This window comes from Branchiostoma lanceolatum, chromosome 4 (genome assembly GCF_035083965.1).
Source record: "Branchiostoma lanceolatum isolate klBraLanc5 chromosome 4, klBraLanc5.hap2, whole genome shotgun sequence".
Taxonomy (NCBI): Eukaryota; Metazoa; Chordata; class Leptocardii; order Amphioxiformes; family Branchiostomatidae; genus Branchiostoma; species Branchiostoma lanceolatum.
Window position 1 is genome coordinate 32483835 of NC_089725.1, and position 23575 is coordinate 32507409.

The following is a 23575-nucleotide window of genomic DNA, read 5'->3' on the forward strand; positions in this document are numbered from 1 at the left end:
AGTTCCAGGTATTTTCTTTCCTTACCACATCAAATCTCTTTGCAAGTTCCTGTTCATCCTCAGTTCTGATCAGTTCAAAGAAGTCTATGTGCCTGCAGGGAAGCAAAAAACATACAGGAGAGTCAGGCATCAGCTAATAACACAGGAACATAAGATAGCAGCTTCTCAGGAAACCAATTGGTTTTGGCAATCTTGACTGTCCTGTCACTATCATATCAGATAGAACTGAAGCACTGTTACAGTAGTTTCTACCAGACTAACCACACCGGCTATAGGGAGAATATTTGCCAGGGTTTCATTTGCGGGCGAAAAGTGATCTTCACCATGTACTGATTCCTACTGTTGCAATTTGACAAAATAAATAGATTCTACTGGCATATTATTTCCTTTTTCTGCTGAATTCTACGATCCATACACCCGTAGGAGGGCCGGGTGGAGGCTACTGTTACCGTACTATTTCTTGTATAAATTATGACAAATACTTCGACTCTGGAAAGACACTAAAATCTGTAGCTGTGAGTGTCATGACAGAAATACATGACTTTGTCAACATGGGAGACTTGATTTGACATTCAGCTAGAATTTGGAATATGAAAACATTAAGTTCCAAATTCCCAGTGTCTTCCAAATGTGGCCAGTGTCGGCTGCATGTCATTCTGGTAGAAATGTTATATAATGTTCAAGCAGTTTTTTTTTTCGACCTATCTGAACAAAATGCCAAACCAGAGAATTGGATAAGTGTGGCCTAGTTAAAGAAACAGGCCCAGTACAGCAGTACAAGGCAGTTCTAAGAACCCCTCGGGATGACAGGCTGACACACAGTTTACTCTAATGTTTCCACACAGTCGACTGTGTTTAAAAAACAGAATAGCTGAGAAGGAACGTTATATCAACAGGAGAGGAAAACAGGGAATTGACATTTTGACAGGTCATACTGGCCGCATAGACAAGCATTTTGGCATATCAATTCAATCATCTTAAACCACTTGCTGCTTCAAATTTGATATTTACTTGTTACAATACTGTCTGGTTATTTTAAATTTGGAAGGACAGACCGTAAGATCAGATTTGGTGACAACAAAAGTTTAAACTTGATGCAATCCAAGGGTACTCTATTTCTTAACCTATCTGAGACTGCATTTTCACAAGTCTTACTTAATATCTAATATTCTATGATGGGTACCTTACCTATCTAAGATTGCATTTTCATGAGTCTTACCTATCTAAGATTTCATTTTCATGAGTCCGTAGCTTGTCTATGATGGGTTCCTTACCTATCTAAGATTGCATTTTCATAAGTCTTACTTATCTAATATTCTAAGATGGGTTCCTTATCCTTACCTATCTAAGATTGCATTTTCACAAGTCTTATACATGTATTATACATATCCAATATTTTAAGATGGCCCTTAACTATCTAAGATTGCATTTTCATGAGTCCGTAGCTTGTCTATGATGGGTTCCTTACCTATCTAAGATTGCATTTTCATGAGTCCGTAGCTTGTCTATGATGGGTTGGATGCCCAGCATCAGAAACTCGTAGCGCAAGTGGACCCTGAATTCCAGGCTCTCCTGCGATAAGAAATAAATACATCAATTAAATACATGGTATAAATGAATCTTCTGCTTCTTTATATAGGTCACACCAAGTTAGTTTATCGGTTCTCTGATTTAGAAAAACAATGATGCTGTACTGAAATATCCACATGAAAACAGAGTCTGAGGGGAAAGTCTGAACCTTGGCACACACAGTTATACTTCAAGTACATTGTACATATAGCCAGATTCAAGTTTTCCACCCAGCCCTCTGTTTTCATATTTACCAGTTGCTAAATTTCACCTTAATATTTCAAAGAACCAAGCAAATAAATTGGTGTGGCCTCAGCAAAAGAAAATACAGTAAACCAGGATCAAAGCTAGCCTCAAACTTTTCTATGCAAAGAAAAACTCACCTGTTCGGAAAATGAACCTCAAACAAAGCCGTACACCACAGAGGAGAGATACTATTGCAGTTTCCGGATCATTAACACATCCTCTACCTAAAGGCTACTATAGACACCTAACCCTGAGCCGGGACTTCGGTACAACAATCCTGAGTTATTCCCAGCAGGTGGCCATGAAGGAAACTGAAGAAACCAGGAATTTCGAGGTAACACATTTATCTAAGCATCCATGAAGACATCTGAGAGACACACCGGTAGCTCTGGGGGTCGCACCGACCTACAGCTTACCACTCGTTTACCTTTGTGGCTGAGGGAACATGTGGTGACCTTTATGTAAGGTTCTACATTATATCTTATATAAGCTAATATATATATGTATATTATAAAGAGAGAGAGCTTTATGTAATCTATATATCTCTTACATTAAAGCTATCTCTTACATAAGCTGTAATGTAACATGATATATAGGGGAGAGATCATGATCTTTACCCCATATAAGATCACGAACAACAGCGAACAGTAAGCTTTTCCATTCTGCAAGATTGCCATCCCTACCCTAATATATATAATAATTGTATAATATTACATCTTACATGAGAGATAGATACACAGATATCTATCCATATATTATCTTATGTAATACCGGTGATTGTCACACCTGGGCAACACATGCTCTCCTTACAAGTGTTATAGGTTAAGCTGATTCGGAAGCAAAACTAGTAAAATATGACGAATGCTGAGTCATCACTTGCACAAGATCTGCTTGTGAGTGTGCCTTTTCCGAAGGAAAAAATGAATCGATTTCGGACCCTAGCAGGTTCTAACGGAACTGCAGAGGGTGATGAATGGGATGCTCACCTTACAAGCACCATATCTGAACAAGGTTAAATTTCGGAACCCTAGCGGCTCAATTGGAACTGCAGGAGATGATAAACAGCATGCTGACCTCACCAGCACAATATCTACCAAGCCTTTTTGCAAGGAACAAATTATACAATTTTTTTACCCCTAGCAGCTTCTCTGCTGCTGCAGGAGTTAATGAAATCACCTCACCAGTACCATATTTGAGCGTGGCTTGATTTCAGACCCCTAGTGGCTTCCCTAGGAACTGCAGGGGTTGGTGTACTCACCTCACCAGCACCATATCTGAGCATGGTGTTAATGAAGAACCCCTAGTGACCCTGATGTGAACTGCAGGGGTGTGTGTACTCACCTCACCAGCACCATATCTGAGCATGGCGTTAATGAAGGACCCCTAGCGACCCTGATGTGAACTGCAGGGGTTGGTGTACTCACCTCACCAGCACCATATCTGAGCATGGCGTTAATGAAGGACCCCTAGCAACCCTGATGTGAACTGCAGGGGTGTGTGTACTCACCTCACCAGCACCATATCTGAGCATGGCGTTAATGAAGGACATGATGGCTGTTTTCAGGTTGACCTCCTCCCTGTACACCCCCGTACTGCGGTCCAGGTCATGGATCAGCGACTGACGGAAAGAGACAGGAAAATATGCGTCAAATAAAAGAGGTGGTGAAATCATGCACAAGTATAACTTAAAAGTTCCTCTGTGTTGGTTGAAATCATTCTGAAGCTGAGTTGAATTGTAATATAATTTCCTACACAGTAATTGGACCCAAATTTTGGGCTTATCAAGGAATGAGACGGTAAAAAAATTAGGTAACTGCAGTTTATTGGGTGTCCAATTCCTTGATGAAGACTCCAGTTGGACAGCCCAAAATTTGGGTCCAATTGCAGTGTAGAAAATTATGGTTCATCTCTGCTTCAAAACACTACTACAGTTGAAGGGCAGTCATGCAGACCAAAGACCAAGGGAAAGAAAAAGACAGCACAACAACATAGAAAATTGCAGTTAACAAACAAGAAAAAAAATCAAACAGGGCTGAAAATGTCAACTTTAAAACAGCAAAAAGGATCCAAAGCCCTGAAACGGCTCTCCTTAGTCTTTACCTCTCTTGGTCCCAGCCTTGAGCGTCGGTGAAAGAGCGGCAAGTCATGGAAGAGGGACTGGTCACCAGATCACACACACACACATACACACATACATACAGGAGAGTAGGAGTACAGAAGGGCTTCAGAATTTAGAAATTAGATGTTCCAGTGTCTGCCAAACTATACTGAAGAATGGTGAGAATGAAGTAGAAAGTATCGTGCACAAGCACACATACAAACAGAAGAGCTTCAGAAGTACTCCACAGTTTGAATGGAGCCTGCCATACACTACAGAAGTAAGCCACAGTTAGAGTGCTGTGATGCCTGCCACATACAACTGAAGAATGCTGACACTTAAGTAGAAGTTTCCATTAAAAACTGAATCACTTGTATAATGTACAGCCGGCGTGGGAATACATGACAAGTACATGAGATAATACAACAGGAATGTGGAAGCCAAGACATAACACTTTCCTCCAATAGGGGAGACCTGCATGTACGTCACACACATGAGACAGAGTTTTCACTGATAGAGAAAACAACAAGGGGACCTTGGAGGGTTCACATAGTTCCCACCAGAACTCTTTAAATTTAATCTGATCATGAATTTGGAATTCACAAAAGACACTGTGGATTTAGGGGACAGGTTTAACTTTGAGGTGAATATCTGTGTAGGAATGTTATTGCTATATTATTATCTTTATTACGCCAGCAATAAAGATATTGACGTATTACAGGGAGAAGGATGCTTTACTTTCAGGCTTCATCAGATTTTCTTTAGATCCCATTTTTTTTCCAAATTCAATGTGATCAGTGCCTTTATAGAGTGAGGTGAAGAAATGAATAAATAGAAGGATGGATGGACGGTACATTTTGTTTGTAATGCAAAAACCACCCCCTGGCAGCCAAGCGGCTGAATGACAAGGTTTGGATACAGGGTAATAACCAACTTGAAGCTCTGTGTGCTTCAATGCAGGTTCGTGTGTCTCCTATTGGGTCAGTGAGTCGAGCTGGTCTCAATTATGATGTTTCTGACTTAGGGAGAGAAGATGTTGTCACAGTCCTATTCATGGATTTGTATGTTGTGTTTTGTATACTATTTATTGGCAATGAAACAATTCATTACACTAGGCCAGCCAAGGCAGCTCTCACTGGTAATGGCTGACCCACCAAAAATGCATAACCACCACTTAGGTCAGTGCCCAGAGGTTGCCTCTCAACCTCGTACTGAGTTGAAGAAAAGACTTGTTAACCAACTCATTAAGGAAACGGTCTGTACCTGAAATCTTGTCCTCTCGGCGGAGTAGTTCTGGTAGTGCAGCATGGCCTCCAGCACCTTCTTGTGCCCCCCCTCCACCAGGCACACGGCCCCCAGGATCTCCAGCACAGCCACCTTCGTCTTGATGTTCTCGCAGCTCAGACTCTGCGCGATGATGTTGATGCTGCTGTGGTGGGCCAGCACATGGGACCTGCCATGCTGTAAACAAACAAACAAACAAATAAATAAATAAACAATTTCAACACACATTACAGCTCAGGCTCTGCGCGATGATGTTGATGCTGCTGTGGTGGGCCAGCACATGGGACCTGCCATGCTGTAAACAAACAAATAAATAAATAAACAAATAAATAAATAAACAATTTCAACACACATTACAGCTCAGGCTCTGCGCGATGATGTTGATGCTGCTGTGGTGGGCCAGCACATGGGACCTGCCATGCTGTAAACAAACAAATAAATAAATAAACAAATAAATAAATAAACAATTTCAACACACATTACAGCTCAGGCTCTGCGCGATGATGTTGATGCTGCTGTGGTGGGCCAGCACATGGGACCTGCCATGCTGTAAACAAACAAATAAATAAATAAACAAATAAATAAATAAACAATTTCAACACACATTACAGCTCAGGCTCTGCGCGATGATGTTGATGCTGCTGTGGTGCGCCAGCACATGGGACCTGCCATGCTGTACACAAACAAACAAGCAAACAATACATGAATAAACAATTTCAACACACATTACAGCAATCTGACACATGGCCATGGGACCAGTGCCATGGTACAAACAGACGACAAACAAGAAATTCAAGAACTCATACCTTCATGAAATATTTTGATTTATTTTTTTAACTTCTTGTTTTATTTGTTAGGCCATGTTGATTCAATTATATGGATGACATCAATGTACACATCAATTTTTGTCTGATTCCAAAAACAAAGGAGTTTTCGTCCATACCGTAAATCGGTTTTCATAGAAGTAAAAAATCAACAATTTCAACACACAGAAAAACACTTAACTATCACTAAAGTTAATGGACATGCGCACAAAGCCCAGTTTGCATGTCCACCATTTTTTCTTGTTATTATTTTTGGGGAATTTTTTCCTGGTGAAATCTTTGGTCAATTTTGGCCAGTTTTCGCGCAGCGAGACCAGACATGTGTTAACTTTTCAAATCCAGAAAGAAATTGTGACCTTTGACCTTTGTTGTGGTATAGAATTGCATCATTTGGGAATGGGTTTTCCCCTACTAGACCAGCGATTCCCAGCTGCAGGGGGTAAGATCAGGGTTTGTTTACGTTCAAACACGTCTAGTGCGTTAGAATGCAGGAGTCGAATCCCGGCTTTTTCCAAAAACGGCAACTAGACATGTTAAGCTGTCCAGTGGATGGAAGTTTTTGGACATTGAAATACTATTAAGTGTACTTTGAAGCCTGTTTTTGATCCCTGTTTTGTACATAATCTGATGGATGCCTGTTCAGCTACTCCCTCCCCTAAACACTAGCACATTAATATGGGACCTGCCATGCAGTAAGGAACATATACGGTAGGGGGCTCTTCATGCATGTAGATAGCAACAGGCCGATTTGAAATTGTCATGAATAAACAAAGGTTAAAAAAAAACAGAGAAACAAACCAACGTACTGAGTTGTTCATGAGCGCCTTGATGCAGCCGATGATGGAGGTGTGGATTCTGCTCTCAGACGTCTCGTAGTCCATACTCTGCAGGAAGTTCAGCAGGCACGACAGCCCGTCCAGCTCGATGAACCTGTGCACGAACCTACGGAGGAACACACATCGTCATGACAACCAGCTCGATAAACATGTGCACGAACCTACGGAGGAACTAACATCGTCATGACAGCCCGTCCAACTCGATGAACCTGTGCACGAACCTACAGAGGAACTAACATCGTCATGACAACCAGCTCGTAAACCTGTGCACGAACCTACGGAGGAACAAACATCGTCATGACAACCAGCTCGATAAACCTGTGCACGAACCTACGGAGGAACACACATCGTCATGACAACCAGCTCGATAAACCTGTACACGAACCTACGGAAGGAACACACATCGTCATGACAACCAGCTCGATAAACCTGTGCACGAACCTACGGAGGAACACATCGCCATGACAACCGACGGAGGAACACATAAAGCGGGATGTTTTTTCTATAATTTTTTTGGGGGGGGTACTTCTTTTGCGTTCTCTTTTATCGATATCTCCGTAAAGTTCATCATTCATATATTCAGGTTTCCCAGAGGCACCAGTACTTCCTATGATCCTGACCATTCGTCAACCCGACAATCAATACAACATAACCTGATACAGTCATGCCCGGGGGCAAGTCCAGCATGAACATCAGATGGTCAGCTAATGGCAGGAAGGGATATTACAGTGTCCACATAAATCAAATATACTTTTTAATCCATTTTGCTGCCATCAAGGCACCACATTTGCCGTGGAAACGGTCCAGAACGACATCATAAACGCCTTTAGAAGCGGCGGGGCGAACGTCTGGCACAAATGAAGCTTCTGATCTAATTTCTGATGCGCTCAATGGATTCCAATAAAACCAGTATGATCAAGTCATAATTGAGGTGGTTCCTGGCAGTGTAACTCTCTATGGAAGCTCATCTGCACCAAGGGAGTGATGACATATTGGCTATGGTTTGCGCCACAAAAAGATTAGCTGTTGTGAACCCATAATGTCTTAACCGTGTACCAAGAAAACTGATGAACTGTCACTGAACACCTAAAATAAGTTTTACCACATGTACAGAACAAGCCTGTAATTCACTCTATCTAGTGTTACTCACTAGATCGGGAAAACGGAGGGACTGAGAGAGTGAGAGAGAGGAGCAAGAGCAAGAGAGGGAGTGAGAGATCAAGGAGAAAGAGTTTACTAGGTGAAAGAGTGAGTAAGTGAAAGAGTGAGTAAGTGAAAGAGTGAGTAAGTGAAAGAGTGAGTAAGTGAAAGAGTTACCTCATCGGCTGTGTCCTGAGCGCCGTCTTGAGACTGTCGGCCAGGTTTGCTCGTACCGTCACCTCGTCATCATCGTGGGCGAAAACAAGCTGCAGGGAGAACAACAGGCAATAAGGTACGGCCACACGGACACAGGCATGAACCGGAAATAACAAAAAACTCAACAAGGAGCAATGAACACTTGTCACTTCACAGATGGAAAGTACAAATATCATAGTCGGAAGCCAATTCCAACTTATTGCAACAGTTACTGTACAATGAATTGATACAAATATCTTTTTACATATGATTTAAAAATTCAATATTGCTTTGCTCTACGGATCATTATGCATTTTTATTTAAGTCAGTTTCTTTACAGTAAATAATGCAAAAAGATTATTGTTTGAAAATTTCTGGGTTCTTTCCACCTTTGAAGTAACTGGTGTCATGAAAATCATTCAAATGAATTGCTTGCATTTTCATTTGTAGGTAAACGTTCCAGCATTTGTGACAGTAGATTTAGATTAGTACAAAGCAATACATCATCTAAAACAACAATGGCAGCCATTCAGATCACAGCCAAACATTTGCTACATATTACATACAAGTTACTAAATACATACATGTACATGTACCAGTTAGGCTATATTGTACATTACAATAAAATAAAAATTTCCTGTTTGGCAGGTCAACATCTTGTTGATTTTGGATGAAGCATGCGAAAAAAGCTACAGGGCTAATGTTTCTAATCAAAATTTTCTTTCATTTCAATGAGTCGTGCCATAAAAGGAAATAATGAAAATAGAGACATTACAATTCTTACATTCAACCACTAAGACAGCCATGCTATGGACAAAGTAAGGATAGCGGAGCGTAAAAATGTTCAAGCAGGTGTTACAGGTGTATGTACAGGTGATACAGGTGTATATGCAGGTGATACAGGTGTGTCTACAGGTGCTACAGGTGTGTCTACAGGTGCTACAGGTGTAGCGACATGTAGGTGCGACGTTTGGTTCGCTACAGACTCACCGCAGCTGCCAAGGGCCACTTACATGTAACGAATGTCAAAACAAGAAGACAGAAGAATTAAGTACGAAGTCGGCTGCTCATCTTTAGCAATCACGATAGCATGGTATCCATACCTATCATAGTTGCCGAGTGAGTACATGTATCTCATGTACTCACTGCAAAAAGCCATTTGCAGCCAGGATAGGTTTGGGTACCAGGCTACAATCACAAAGGAAAGTGATCATGAAGGAAGTCCTTTGGAATGACAGTGGGTGAAAGAATGGTTACCTATTAGTAAGTTAAACAACTTTGACCCAATTTCAGAGAAAGTTGCAAAACTGTTGCTAATCTCTACTGAAGGAGAACTAGCAATCGTCAATATATCATCCAGCATTCAGGTTAGATGTTAGATTACAATCATGTATATACTAGATATGATAAAAGGAAAAGCACGTTTGGGAAATTCAATTTTCAAACTCTCATCCAGCCCTGCAAACTGACTTAGTTTTTTTTTAAACAGCTCTGCTTTTTTTTACCTACCAGAAATCTAAGCCATATTTTACAAAATGTACCAGCCATATAGAATACACAGTGGCACCTTCCAAATGTTGATTCTGTACCAAAAGTAAAGACAAGACCTATTATCAGAAGCGTTGGCGTACCTTTGCCATGGCATTGAGCCGGTCGATGTAGTAGTCAGGCCAGCTGGTGGAGGTCGGGTCATCTTGCTCCTGCAGAAACACAAGAGGGAAAACTGTCAATAAAGATCACAGACATCGATGGGAAAAATTGTCAGGGCAGCTCAAAAACATGGGGGGAAATCTGTCAGGACATTTCAGGGAAAGTGATCAACAGTAGAAACCGCATTTTTGCAAAGTTCTTTGCCAGCACAATTTTCCTGATTACCCGGCTTTGCCGATTACGAGGTGACTCGGAGGTGTTGCTCAAACTGGCCCTCAAGTGAAACTACAGGGGGTGGACAGGACATCAAACGCAATGACACAAAGAATACTACTACTAATACAAACACGGCCATATTCAACCATTAATAACAGTAAACTTTACCACTGGACTACGCATACTACATGGACAGGTTGGGAAAATGTCTCATGGCTCAACTTTGCAAAGGGCAGCATCAGATTCTGGGTTTTATCAAGTTAAAGAGAAAAGAATCTTTATTTCATTCATAACTTCTAGTTAGAGATGGGAGCTATGGGAGAGAGTCAATGAGTTAGAAAGATGTTCAACTTTAAAGTTGATGAGAGTTTCCACATTCCAAGCATCTTTCCAGAGGTAAAGAGACTAGACTCATATTCCATTGAATCATGTTGCATCTCCTAAGTCTTATATTATATCTCTAAATCAACACAGGTGTCCTTAGCCATGTACAGCCACCCAGTTGCACATTACAGAGGTGGTCACCTTGTAATCACACACATATTAACCCCGCTGATCATGCAGGCTTTCTCTTTCCAACAAGACATATCTGCTTATTTATCCAAGACCTTTCTGTGCTTCTATCCCTGCCATCTTTTATTAAAGGCATACACACAACTGGCCAAGGATAGACTCAGGTTTCACTTAATCAGAGTGCCATCTTTTATTAAAGGCATACACACAACTGGCTGGGGATAAACTCAGGTTTCACTAATCAGAGTGGACCCAGATTAACATAATCCATAGAGAATCCTTCAAGTGAACAACACTGTCTGGATCTGTGAATAGCTTATCAGGTTGGTGAATCACTGAACAACAAAGTCCTTTAGACACCTGCCAACGTTTCCGTGACTGTTACCTTTTTCAATTTCTATTAATCAACATAAGAATATACAAGACACACAGGTGATGCACTCTAGCAAGTAGTGTCACCTTCCTCAGGGCAATACTGAAATGTTGGCAAAGGATTACGTACTGCTTGTATGTTACACTGTCTGGAGTATCAGACTAACAGACACAGTAGTTCAGTCATAATTCCAACTCCATGATTCACCTATCCATCAGACAGGTATTTCCTGAAGGTAAGACTGAAAGTAGTCCACTTTCCCAATTACCCCTGTCCTAACGAGGACTGAGGTCTAGTATTAGGGTCGGGAATTAAAGCATCCAGGATCAGGATTTGTACTCAGAGTGTAAGAACATGTTTACCCCACATCTGGCCTGAACACTACCAGCCCCTGCTCTCACCAGCTCAGCAGGTTAAAGTGTAATTCCACAGTAAATAAACAGACATGCAGCCAATTTTCTGGTGATTGCACCACATCAAACACCTGCCGTAGTCCGGTCACTCAGGGCAAATGTGACAGATGTATAATTATGTAATTGTGCCTTCAGAAGTCCCAGGGACAGTACTGGTGGTGTAGATGCCTGGCACTAGCAATTGCAAGGTTCAATCGTTAGGACAAAACACCAATCAAACTTGTTGGTTCTCTAAGCTAATTAATGAATGCTGAAATGGAAGATCAAAATGTCTAATCATTGTACCTTCAGAAGGCTCTGAGAGACGGTACAGGTGGTGTAAGTACCTGGTGCTAGCAAGATTCTATGACCAAACATTCATCAAATTTGTTGGTTCTCTAAGCTATTGAATGTCAAACTGGAAGATCATAATCATGTCTAATTATCAAGTGTCTTCAGATGGTCCAGACTCCAGGGACAGTACTGGTCTCGTAGAAGCTTGTCACAGGCAAGATTCAATGGTAGGACCAAACATCAATCAAATCTAGATCTGTTGGTTCTTTAAGTTAGTGAATGCCGAACTGATCAACATAAAAAAAAGGAAGAGGAAAGTCTGTACCTTGGTACACACAGCTTCAAGGAGTGAATATAATATACAGTCGTCAGGCCCTTTATTCTTTCCTTGTCTTGAAACATATTTTAACTTAAAAATGCCTGAGAACCAAGAACATGAATTGGTGTGGCCTAGTGAGTGTGATAAGGGATTTTCTGCAGGCTTTAGCTCATACAAAGATCCTTTCATAAAATATATCTAGCAAAAGGTATCAAGTTGAACTTGTATCTGCAACAGAGTAACTTGGTACTGCTGAAAAAAGGCTTTCATTTCAGTTGACCTGACTTGCTGCAGGCTTTAGATCACAGAGGTTCTTTCATAGAATATAAAAAGATTATCAACTTGTTTCTACAAGTACAACACAGTAAGAAGATATCCCTCCCCGAAACAATGTCCACTTTCATCAGCAAAGTCGTCCCATCTGTTTGTCTGCTGGTGCCTGAAGCCATGAATATCATAACATCTCCATATTTTGTCTGCATGAGTATATTCAAAGCATTCTTGTCCTTCTCCATTATACCTGGGGTAATGGATCGAAGATGCACTCACTGTGTCGTTAAACACACACAAAGTCATATCTCCATGGCAACAGAATTGGCCAGCTGTTTCCCATTGCCAAGGCCAAGTCCAACCACTGCCCACCATGTGTCAGTAGGGCCATACCAAGTTAGTTTTATGGATGACATATTCTGGGAAAGAGGGACGCCACCTCACTTGTTTTCAAATCAAAATTGCTGACAATGATTTTGAAAACAGGTGAGGCAGCGTCTCTCTTTCCCAGTTTAGAAAAAACACTGGCTTCCATCCATGAAGTTAACTTAATATAGCCCAGAGTAGCGCTAGCTGGATAGGTGTGGCATCCATTTTCTTCTGTCAATAGGTGCGACTCCAGCTCGGACATGTGTTAGGGATTGCATTCGTCATTTTGGATGGTGACGTAAAGCCGGCAGTCCCATGTATGAAGGAGCTTCGGGCGTAAGCCTCAAGCGTCAAACATCTGCACGTAAAAGAACCCAACACATTTATCGAGAAGAGTAGGTGGTGACCTGGTGTGCTTGGCCAAAAATGCGTGCCGTGGCGAGGCCGCCGTGCAGTTGCACGAACAGCCCGAGATTATACGCGAGGTCCCGTCAGGGATGTGGGTCACATTTCAATTCAATAGGACCTGGTGTAGATGCCATCCAAAACATTAACTTGCAGAGGCCCACATCACGGCTAGTGCTAGGTGTGGTGTTCATCTCCCTCTGTCTTCAGCCTACCCCTGACGTCATGGCTGTACACAGACAGAGGCCGGCCTAAAGCCATAACAAACCTCTGCCCAACAACAGATAAGGAACACTTGCTGAAGGGGCCACACTGAGGGAAGGCTCCAGTTGTCAGCATTCATACAGTTAAACCTGTAGCCTCTACCAGGCTCCAGATGGGGCTAGAAAGAGTAGAAATCGGACAAATAGACAGATACAGGTAACGTGTACAGAGGAGTTGGCCAGCCGTCAGGACGTGGCAAACTATATGTATCGGCTGGCCAACATCTCTATTTTCAGTCTATTTGGCCAATTTCTACTCTTTCCTGCCACGTCTGATGAGGATATTAAACCAGTACAAGTGACCACCCTACATAAGGACTGTCATCAAGCCAGTGTGACCAATTTTTCCCTCATTGAGTGATTGACATAAGCATTAAGAATTCGGTCTATAGTGACCACCTGTCCACTTAGACCAGATTTTATTGGTCTCATGAGGTCCTCTTATTGGTCTTCTTGGGCAGGTTTGACTGTACGTTGGGTATGTATAGACGGGTGCATCTACATTGTAGATCAGTACTGCTTGCAGCTGTAGACTGGATTGTGAGTTCTAATTTCAGAGCCATGCATCAAAATCTACTGCATGTTAGTCCCTGTCAGTTACAGAGAGAGCAGCTTGACAGACAATCTAAGTGAAGAATTTGTAGGACCCCTCCCCTGCATGAGGTACAAATTCACTTCAGATGGGAGCGGAGAACGAGCTTCTGACTTTTGGGGCCTTTAAACACCATTAAACCAGACTCTGTGACGTGGGGCAGGGGTGGAACCTGCCACAGGAATTCCTCAGAGTTCCTCTCCTGGTCTGGGGTAGCCCTGATTGCAATTGAAACCTGGCCTTGAACATGGGGCATGATGAAATCAAGATGTCTTCAAGATGTCTCAAGTACAGGAAGGGTTGACCTTCACCCTGGACTGCAGGTTTTCCAGGCAGAACAGCTGTAAGACTTTGAAGACAGTCTTGAGACAGACAAAGACTATGAATACAGAAATTTGAGTATATATACAGTAATACAATGTATTTGGCATGGTACAATGTAACTGTTTTTTTGTGTGTCCAATTCCTAAAGTTAGCACAAAAGCTAATTCAAGCCAGTACATAATATGATTTCAATGTGAAATTGAGATCAAACTTTTGGTGTCTTGTTTCCTCAGTGTAACCCTTGCAAGACCAAAGGACAGGATTTTGTTTGTTTGTTTGTTTTGCACATAACCTGTAAAGTAGTGTAAATTGTAGACAACGGTTTTGTACAGTATGTACAAGGTGTGTAAGACCAGACTGTAAGGTTTGATCCACTCACACCAGGATGGAACCCTACTCTGTATAAGTGTGGTGGGTTCTTTAACGTGCTTGAGGTGTGGCTCTCATCAAATGTGTGACCTCCGGTTTTATATCCCATTCTTTGACTCCAGTCTGAACTCAGACCCCCCTCCCCCCTCCGGGTAGATTCAGAACTAGAGTCTGGTTACATGGTTACAGTAGGAAGTGTACAAATAGGAAAGAGGTGCTTTGTGGCTTGTTCCCCACAGTAGGTCCTGTTTCACACAGAGGAAGTCTCTGAGACAAGTTGATTTATGACGCATGTAACAGCTGAGGACACACCTAATCCCCCGATTCGTAACATGGGAGGCAAAACCTCCAGGAAAACACTGGGCAGGAAGAGCCACAACCAACTCCTGTGGTTGGAGGAAGGTTTAATTTGAATGGTCGGGAGGCCATGGTTGGCTATGTGTGAGAGGGGCTTGGACAGGTTGATTCATACGGCCGCGTGGCGCGTTGGATACACCCGATCCCTCGATCTCGGAAGTTAAGCAACACGCGGTCCGGACAGTGCTTGGATGGGGGACCAACCAAGGACGTCCGGATTGCTGTAGCCTCACGAAGCTTTCCACGAAATCGTCTTCCGGGAGGGACGTAAAACTGGGGTCCCGTGCTCGAGGAGGTGCCTCGAACACGTTAAACAGCCTCATTACCCTACACATTGGGTACCTGCCTGTGGCACTGGCTGCAAATACACCTTATATTATTATTATTATATCACATGTAACAGCTGAGGGCGTCACCTCAATGGGCCGATTTGTAGCATGGGAGGCAAAACCGCTAGGAAAACAACTGGGCAGGAAGAGCCACTTTGTGCAGCAAAGCCAGGAGAATGTTGGTGGAACACAGACAGCATACCTGGGGAGACCTTGGGCTTTAGGTTGGATGACATACGAACAAATTTCTAGGATGAAAGGTGGAGAAAAAAATGCCAAATGGTCCATATTAGGGGGAAAAGTACTGTACTAGTATGGGTAAGGGCATAAAGGGTCTTGTCTATCCTTGACAGTCTATACTGTGTGATCCTTCAAAGATTGCCAAAGGTTTCCCAACTTACATGTAGATGCCCCACATTGTGTAACAAGGTCAGGGTGCATACAAAAAGGGTAAATCCTCATATTTCTTCTAAGTTCTACTTTGCGAAAAAGAAAGAAGAGAATCATTCTGTGAAACAAGTGTTTCAGCTGATGTTGCTTTAGAGAAACCTGCTGCCCTGTGTTACAGGTTAGATATCCAGTGCTAGGGATGACAGGACTATATTGGGACCGCCAGGAGCAGGGATAAGTGAGTGAACACTGTAAATTTATTTACTTTTGCCGAGACTTAAAATCACCGTAGGAGGGAAAGGTGGCTTTCACAGGGTTGTAAGTTTATTGTCGAAACAATATACTGCAGCACAAAAACACATTGTCGCGATTGCGCAGTGGAAAGGCACCGCAAAAACTGTGAAAATAAAACCACTGCAAATATTTCAAAATTTACAGTATTGCAACACCTCAGGCAGGTTTTCCTATACCAGGTATCAGGTTACAGTTTCCAGACAACAGAAATCTGGCAGGATGCTGGAGTATCTGAGAAATCTCAGCAGACAATGGACACTTCTTTTCCCCTGAACTGGTCTTCTCCATAACAAAGGAGATATAAACTTTCCTGAGCAGATATGGGGGCAGGGTTCAGATACCACTAGAACGGCCAAATTCTACTTGATACTGTATACGATCTGAGAAATCCCAGCAGACAATGGTGGCTACTTTTCTGTACCCATCCTCATCGCAGCCTTCTCCATAACAAAGGAAATATAAACTTTCCTGAGTAGATATGGGGGCAGGGCTCACATGCCAGTAGAACACACAAATTCTACTTGATGCTGTAGGATCTGAGAGATCACATCAGACAATAGTCGCTACTTTTCTGTACCCAACCCCATCGCAGCCTTCTCCATAACAAAGGAAATATAAACTTTTCTGTACAGATATGTGTCCATGTAGGCAGGGTTCACATACCAGCGGAACACACAAAGTCCACTTCATCCAGGTGGAGCTGGTGTTAGCTGCACGAGGAATTCCTGCAGAGTGTTGTCAGTTTGGGATCAGTGTCCACTTACCCGAGGAAATTCATACAATAACTTTTACTGAGTATAGAGGTGGCTGAAGCCATACAGATGTCTGTGCCTTACATTTAAGTTAGAATATGACAATGCCTTAGAGTTAGACAAAAAGAAAGATAGAATAGATATCTCAAGATATGGACTTCACTTTTTTAAATCAAAAAGAAGGCGTATACTTCATGAGATATCTTCAGCACATACATGTACTTCAATTTTCAATATCCCATACAACCTCTTCCTGCTAAATGTTTCACCTTCTGAGGCCAAAACCTTAGTCACATTGCACGTTCTATCATCTCAAGCATCATATTTCACCCTTTGACCGCTAGTCTCCCAGCAGCTCGTTTTACAGCATTTTTGCATACGACATGTCGATAGGACAAACAGAGGCAATGCAAAAAGGTGAGCAAAATAAGCCCGCCATCTGCTTGGAGATCAGGTTCTCTCCACAAAAAAACAGGAATGCTGCATGTTTGCACAATATTGCCATCCCTGAGGGGCGTGGAGGTGAAATCATCCTCAGCTGATGGCAGGAGGGGGAGGCAGGAAAAACAAATCCTCACATTCCTCCTGACACTTGGGGAGGAGTCTTAAAACTGGCAAGACATGGAGTAAGGATTAAGATGCTCCTGTGTCCATCACAGGGCCTGGATGGTCTCCAGTAGTGCTGATATCAAGTCCTGTCCAGCTTAAGTAGGATCCTTCTGTCACTCTTAAAACTTGAAGTCATCTTTTGAACTGGTTCTGTTTGCCAAGAATAACTAGGACATAGCTGGGAGGGTAGGGAAGGGCGAGCAACCCCTGTCTGGAAAAGATATCCTGTACTGAAACAGTAAGGAAACTTCCTGCCTATGTGCCACTAGGTACTACAGGGGTGTGAACGAACGAATGATGAACGAATGAACTGAGAAGGTGGAACTACAAAAAACAAAGGCAGAAAACATCTGGAAGATAAAACCTGTATATACAGTAATTCTACAGTTCTCAGTTCAAGGTGGCTCAAACCCAAAAGGTGAAGAAGGTGCTCCTACATGTGCATTTATGCAGATCGCTTTTGCAGCGGCTCATTTCTTTTACTGCAATTGAAGATCACCGAATACGGAAGGGGACAACAGCAGCGGAATTTTCTAACTGATTTCTCACCACAGAAGAAAAACAGCCACAGGATTACAGGCCTGTCTCCAGGACCCGTCCCTCCGTCCTGGGACAGAAATTTTCTCGTTGGGACGGAATAAAAGTGAATCCTGTCCGTCACAAAATCTGAATCTAATGACTTGAAAGTGATGAAAATGTATCTTCGTAAGCTTAGTTAGTAAGCTTAAAATGATGAATTTAACAACAAAAATTCAAAACATTGACCCAAACAATGAGTGGGACATTAATAGCTGGAGACAGCCCTGCATAGCTATAGGAAACATGACATATTCAGCTGTCAGAGCAGCCTCATGGTGCCTGAGGGAGGGAGGGGTTGATACCTGGCCGGATGCCATGTTCTACTGACCTACATCTTACCTCTCTATTCTTTCATCCCCATCTGTTTACTTTTTACATCTGTTAATTTGTTTACTTGATGGACAATTGAAAAAGTGGGAGACTTTTTCACGTGTAAGAGAGCTTGGCTTTGAGGCTGATTTGCTGGCTCAAAAAACAAACCATGAATCTACATTTGCACATGTAGGAGCACCTTCCTCATGTTTTGGCTTTGAGCCACTTTGAACTTCTTTGAAGTGAAAACAGAAAACTGCAAACAGAAGTTTTATCTTCCAGAGTTTGAATTCTCTTTATATATTTGTTACCTGGATGTCTAACCTTCACAAATGCACTACTCCAAAAGTTTAAAAGGTATTGTTCTGCCTTGTGTGTGTAGGTGGGCAGGCCTTGCCCCAAGGAGAGAGATCTGGACCTAGATCTAGATGCAGGAATGCTTCAAGGACTTTCAGCACAACACAACAGGAAAACACAACGCGCTGCCTTGTCAGAGCTTTGGAGTCTATTAACATCTATCTACATGCAGCGCTGGTCCTGGAAAACCACAGACCACAAACTGTGACAAAGGCATGGCTAACCGTCTGGCTGACTCGGTCAACCGTCTGGCTACCTCGGTGACACCGGCTTTGTCTGGGTGTTTTCCTGGAGGCTCTGCTTGCATGGCAATGTCCTCCTGATATAAATCACACGTCTGACGATTAACCTGGGCATACCTGTCCTGAACACACCTGAGGTAACACACACCTGTAATATCAACATGACATAACCACAACACAGGGAAGATAAAAGTCGCTGAACTTTTGTGGGAAGACACTTCTGTATAAAGATGTGTGCACAACATTGATATGTCCTACAACTGATAAAGATCACACGTTTGACGATTAACCTGGACATACATGAGCTAAACAGGAGGTAACACAACTGTAATATCAACATGACATAACCACAACACAGGGAAGATAGAATTAAAGTCATGAACTTTTGTGGGAAGACACTTCTAGACAAAGATGTCAGCACAACATGGTAATGTCCTACTGATATAAATCACACATCTGACGATTAACCTGGACATACCACACCTGAGGTAACACACCTGTGATATGAACATGATATAACCACAACACGGGGAAGATAGAAGTCACAGAAGTTTTGTGGGAAGACACTTCTGTAGATAAAGATGTCTGCACAACATGTGTTCTGTTGACACGTTGTCTACCAGGCCTTAAAAACACATTCATCACTTAACCTTCTGTGCAAGCCTTATAGAACACCTGTAAACCACACCTGCCCAGGTGAGCATGACATTGTGCGTGACATTAACCTTCCCCCTGCTGAAGAAGCCTTTGACATCAGACATGCATAGGTTACATGGTTGGGCAGCAGGGAGAAGGTTAAACAAGTTCCTGTTCCTACAGATATGAGTTTCTAAATCTACATGGAGGGCAGTGGGCAGTCTGCTGATGAGGGGGAAAGGCCTTCAGGTTGAACTGTACCAACATAACTTAACTGTGACAGTCACTGACAGACTACTATCTCAGTACTATAGCTAGTATCTGTTCTACAGTCAAACCTGTACAAGTGACCACCTCTACTTAAAGACCACCTTTTTATGATCCCTTTGATAATTTTTCCCATTCACACAAGCATTATGAATCCTGTCTGTAGTGACCACCTGTCCACACAGACCAGATTTTATCGGTGCCCCGACTGGTCTTCTTGGGCAGCTTGCACTGCATTCAGGTTGAACTATACCAACAGAACAGACTGCTATCTGTACTATAAACCATGTGCCTGACAGCACATTTCCATCTGGAGATAGCAGATGGTTACTGGAGCACATGTACATGTACATTTGTAGTCACCACACCTCCACCGCCAGTAAACCATCCACCACACATTGTAACTGGGTCAAGGACCCGCCAAACCTAACATACGGCTTCTCAAACAAATTCAAAGCTAGACTGTTATTTTGGGACTCCTCGTCCAAATATTTAGACACACCACGTCTCACCACCCATAGATTTCCTTAATGAATCTATCCCCCCACTTACAGAAGAGAAACATTGGAAACTTGAGGCCTCCCGTTCTGTACTTGATTGATTTCCAAGACTAACCCCTTCAGCTTTTACAAAAAATAGCTGCTATTTTTACCCCTTTCACTTCAAACCTCTGCCCTACTACACATGTATAGTTAAAGGAAATAAAAACACTGTCATGTTTGGAGTCAAGAAACATGTGACGTCAGACGGATCACAGGTAAACATCAAAGGCACACCTGATCCGCCCGTGAGGTTTATTCTCTTTGATTTCCGTCTTCAAACGACGTAGACACCTGTAATCCACACCGCTGTAAACAGGTGAGCTATTTGTGGAAGGTACTATAAATGCAGAAATGTTCGCGGTGGTTTTATGTTCGCCGTTTCCTCAAGAACTTAGAACCACCACGAACGTTTTTGTCCAATACTGTAGCAGTGTGTGACTATAGCACTGCTGCGAACTTGAAAACGCCGCGTACACCTCCTTTTCCCCTTAGCGCGAAATTAAAACAACGTGATCTTAAATGCATTTACAGTATTTCCCAGGGCTGAGACACTGACACGCAGGAAGGGGTTATGTATGTAGGGAACCTCAGTCATAGATCACAGGCGGTGGTCGGTGTTGACAGGGAAGCTGCTGAACCACAGTAAACATGGGGAACATCCTCCTGTGGGTTTGATGCACACCTTGATGCTCCTCTAGGAAGCACCCACACCCTCAGGCCAGGGCAGATCAGTTGATAAATAAACCTTGAAACTTTCGCAGTGAACTCTCCACCATGTATGTGCTACGGAATTGAAAACAAACTTGAAAAGTCAAGTCACAGAATTGTTTCAACTGTGAATCTTAAACACACCTCCCTTCCATGAAATAAAACCACTGTGAAAGTAAAGGAATTTACAGTATCATGATGTGCAAAACGTAGCTTTGATTTTGTCATCATTCTGTTGGTCCAATTTTTTCCTAGCCAGTTCTACACTTCACTACATGTTTGTGCATTTTTTTTTCATTTTCATACCACAATTCCTCTTACCAAAAGGCAATACTTAAACCTTTGATTCCTAGCCTTCCACTAAGCAGTGCCCTTCAGCTCTAGTTTGTTGTTGTTAAGGAATCCTGGACTTGCTTGCAAGATTGAGCAAAGTGCAGCTTCTTTCTTGAGACATGTTCCTTCCACCTGAGGGGGTCCCTGGGCTTTTTATCTTGCCTGGTCAGCAGAGAAGTCTTGTCTTAAAGAAAACAGGTGCAGAAACTTGAGACAACTGTCTGTAGGCCACAATCACCTTAAGTAAAATCACTGACCTAGCACTTAGCAAAGATGTCTCATATCTATATCGATCAAGGTTAGACATCCAGGTGATAAGATATGCCAAATGACAGTTACTCAAGCAAGTGGATAAAATTCTATCCACTTGCTTGAGTAACTCATTCATTTGGAGATGTCTTGTATCGTTTGTATTATCAAGTTGACAGGAAAATTGACTAATGGCTCTACATTTTTCCTCAGACCAAATAATCTCCAGGTTTGGTCCCAAAATCGCTCTTACATCAATATCAGTATTGGTCCACAGACTGTAGGACCACAGGAAGAATAGCTATTGTGCTAATTGTGGATCCCAAATAAAGTCAAAGTCATCTTTCAGTCTAAAATTGTCTTCTCTTTCTTTGCATATCAATTCATAGTTTGCGGTTAAAACCTGCTGTTCGATAAAACTTGCTCAGAGTCACTGACGAAAAGTAGTGGATGCTACCTGAAACGTCTGACCGTTTCCAAAATCATATCCAGTTGCTTGAGTAACTGTTATTTTTGGTGCATCTTTCAGTCTGAGTGACACAAGAACTTCACGGGCTCACAGCGGCAGCTGGCACATTTACATCAAACAAGTTATCACAGCTAAGGTATGACGGGTTGGGGTTTTGTTCGCGTTAAGAATTTTCGCGTTCGCGTGGAAAATTTTCGCGAGGAAAATTTGAAATGGAGAATTTATTTATAGGTTCAAAATATCAAAGTAATTTTATCATCAAAATTTTTCTCCCTTGGGAATAGACTTGAGTCCCTTGGGAATAGCACACACCAAACCACACCATGCCCACAGCCATGCAGGGGAAAAGTTTTCCTGTAATTTTGATCATTTGCTCCTTAGAATATGCTAATTAGTTGATCAGAAGGAAATTGAAGGTTTACAAGTCTAAGGTTTCACACCCAAAAAATTTCAAAGGATTTTTGAAATTTAAAGAAAACAAAAAAACAAGTTGATTCCCAAGGGACTCAAGTCTATTCCCAAGGGAGAAAAATTTTGATGATAAAATTGCTTTGATATTTTGAACCTATAAATAAATTCTCCATTTCAAATTTTCCACGCGAAAATTTTCCACGCGTACGCGAACATTCTTAACGCGAACAAAACCCGTTCCCAGGTATGACCTGGGCGGGCGCATCCAGATATTTCTGTCAGAACCTGGCACGGCTGATATCACTCATATGGCAGACGGAGAGGCAGGGTGAGAGGGCAGACAAAGTTAGAGAAAACTACCATCATCACCATCTACCTGCTGCTACTTGCGCTGATGTGAAAATAACTGTGAAAACGGCTGGGAGCCAGATAGAGTGCCCTGGTAGTTTAATTTCCAAGAGTACCAGACCAAAGCCCTGTGGCCAGGTCCTGTTCCTATTAGGTCATAGCGCCAGCTGCAAATCAGTGGAAAATGGAAATAACTGCCTGCGTTTCCATAGCTGCACCCAAGAAGGTAGAAAAAACGGATCACTTCCAGCAGATACCATTGGAGTGGGTCTCCATAGCTACCGACAAAACGTTCTATTTTCAAGACCTTCAGAGCTGTTGACTGGATATCCCTCAAATCCTGCCTGGTAACATATTCATATTACTTAATTTTAGGGTCTAACCTTCGAAATTCCTGTATCTCTGTAATCTGTATCTATATAGCCGGTACAACCGCCATTAGGCGTAACACGCCAGCTTTGCAGGCACGCAGTAATGTCATGAATACAATGTTAATGTAGTTACTGAAGACATGTAACTTTGTGATTTATAGTTTGGAAACAAAATACTGGATTACCGCCATGAAGAACTGACACATATTAATGTAGTAGTGACTAAAGGCGTGTTAAGTTGATTTATAGTTTGGAAACAAAACACCGGATTATCGCCCTGCAGAACTGATCAGTAGGCCTTGAGCAGAAGGCTACATGGGGGAGAAGAATATAGGATTGTTCGCTAGAGGGGGTGGAACATATTGGATGTTGTTTGACCTTGCCGCAACCTTGCCTGCGGACAGCGACCTTCTCGTGATTTATGTCCAACCTGGGCAGGGCAGGGGGGGAAGAGGTGGTTTGCATCAGCGGCAGAGTTG

General features: G+C 42.4%; 1 protein-coding gene across 13 annotated transcripts in view; it reads right to left on the bottom strand.

Moving 5' to 3' along the window:
- The window catches only part of LOC136434071 (disheveled-associated activator of morphogenesis 2-like), a 63412-nt gene that overhangs the window by 18112 nt on the left and 21725 nt on the right, over positions 1–23575 (bottom strand). For 8 of the 13 annotated variants that reach the window (XM_066426762.1, XM_066426764.1, XM_066426767.1 and 5 more), the window contains exons 4-11: positions 9824–9892; positions 9183–9200; positions 8175–8263; positions 6828–6963; positions 5177–5374; positions 3323–3433; positions 1469–1572; positions 26–92 (exon numbers count right to left, since the gene is read on the bottom strand). In XM_066426762.1, the coding sequence (XP_066282859.1) occupies positions 26–92; positions 1469–1572; positions 3323–3433; positions 5177–5374; positions 6828–6963; positions 8175–8263; positions 9183–9200; positions 9824–9892 (792 nt within the window). The remainder of the gene's footprint in view (positions 1–25; positions 93–1468; positions 1573–3322; positions 3434–5176; positions 5375–6827; positions 6964–8174; positions 8264–9182; positions 9201–9823; positions 9893–23575) is intronic. The other 5 variants (XM_066426771.1, XM_066426769.1, XM_066426770.1 and 2 more) reach the window with 1 other exon arrangement.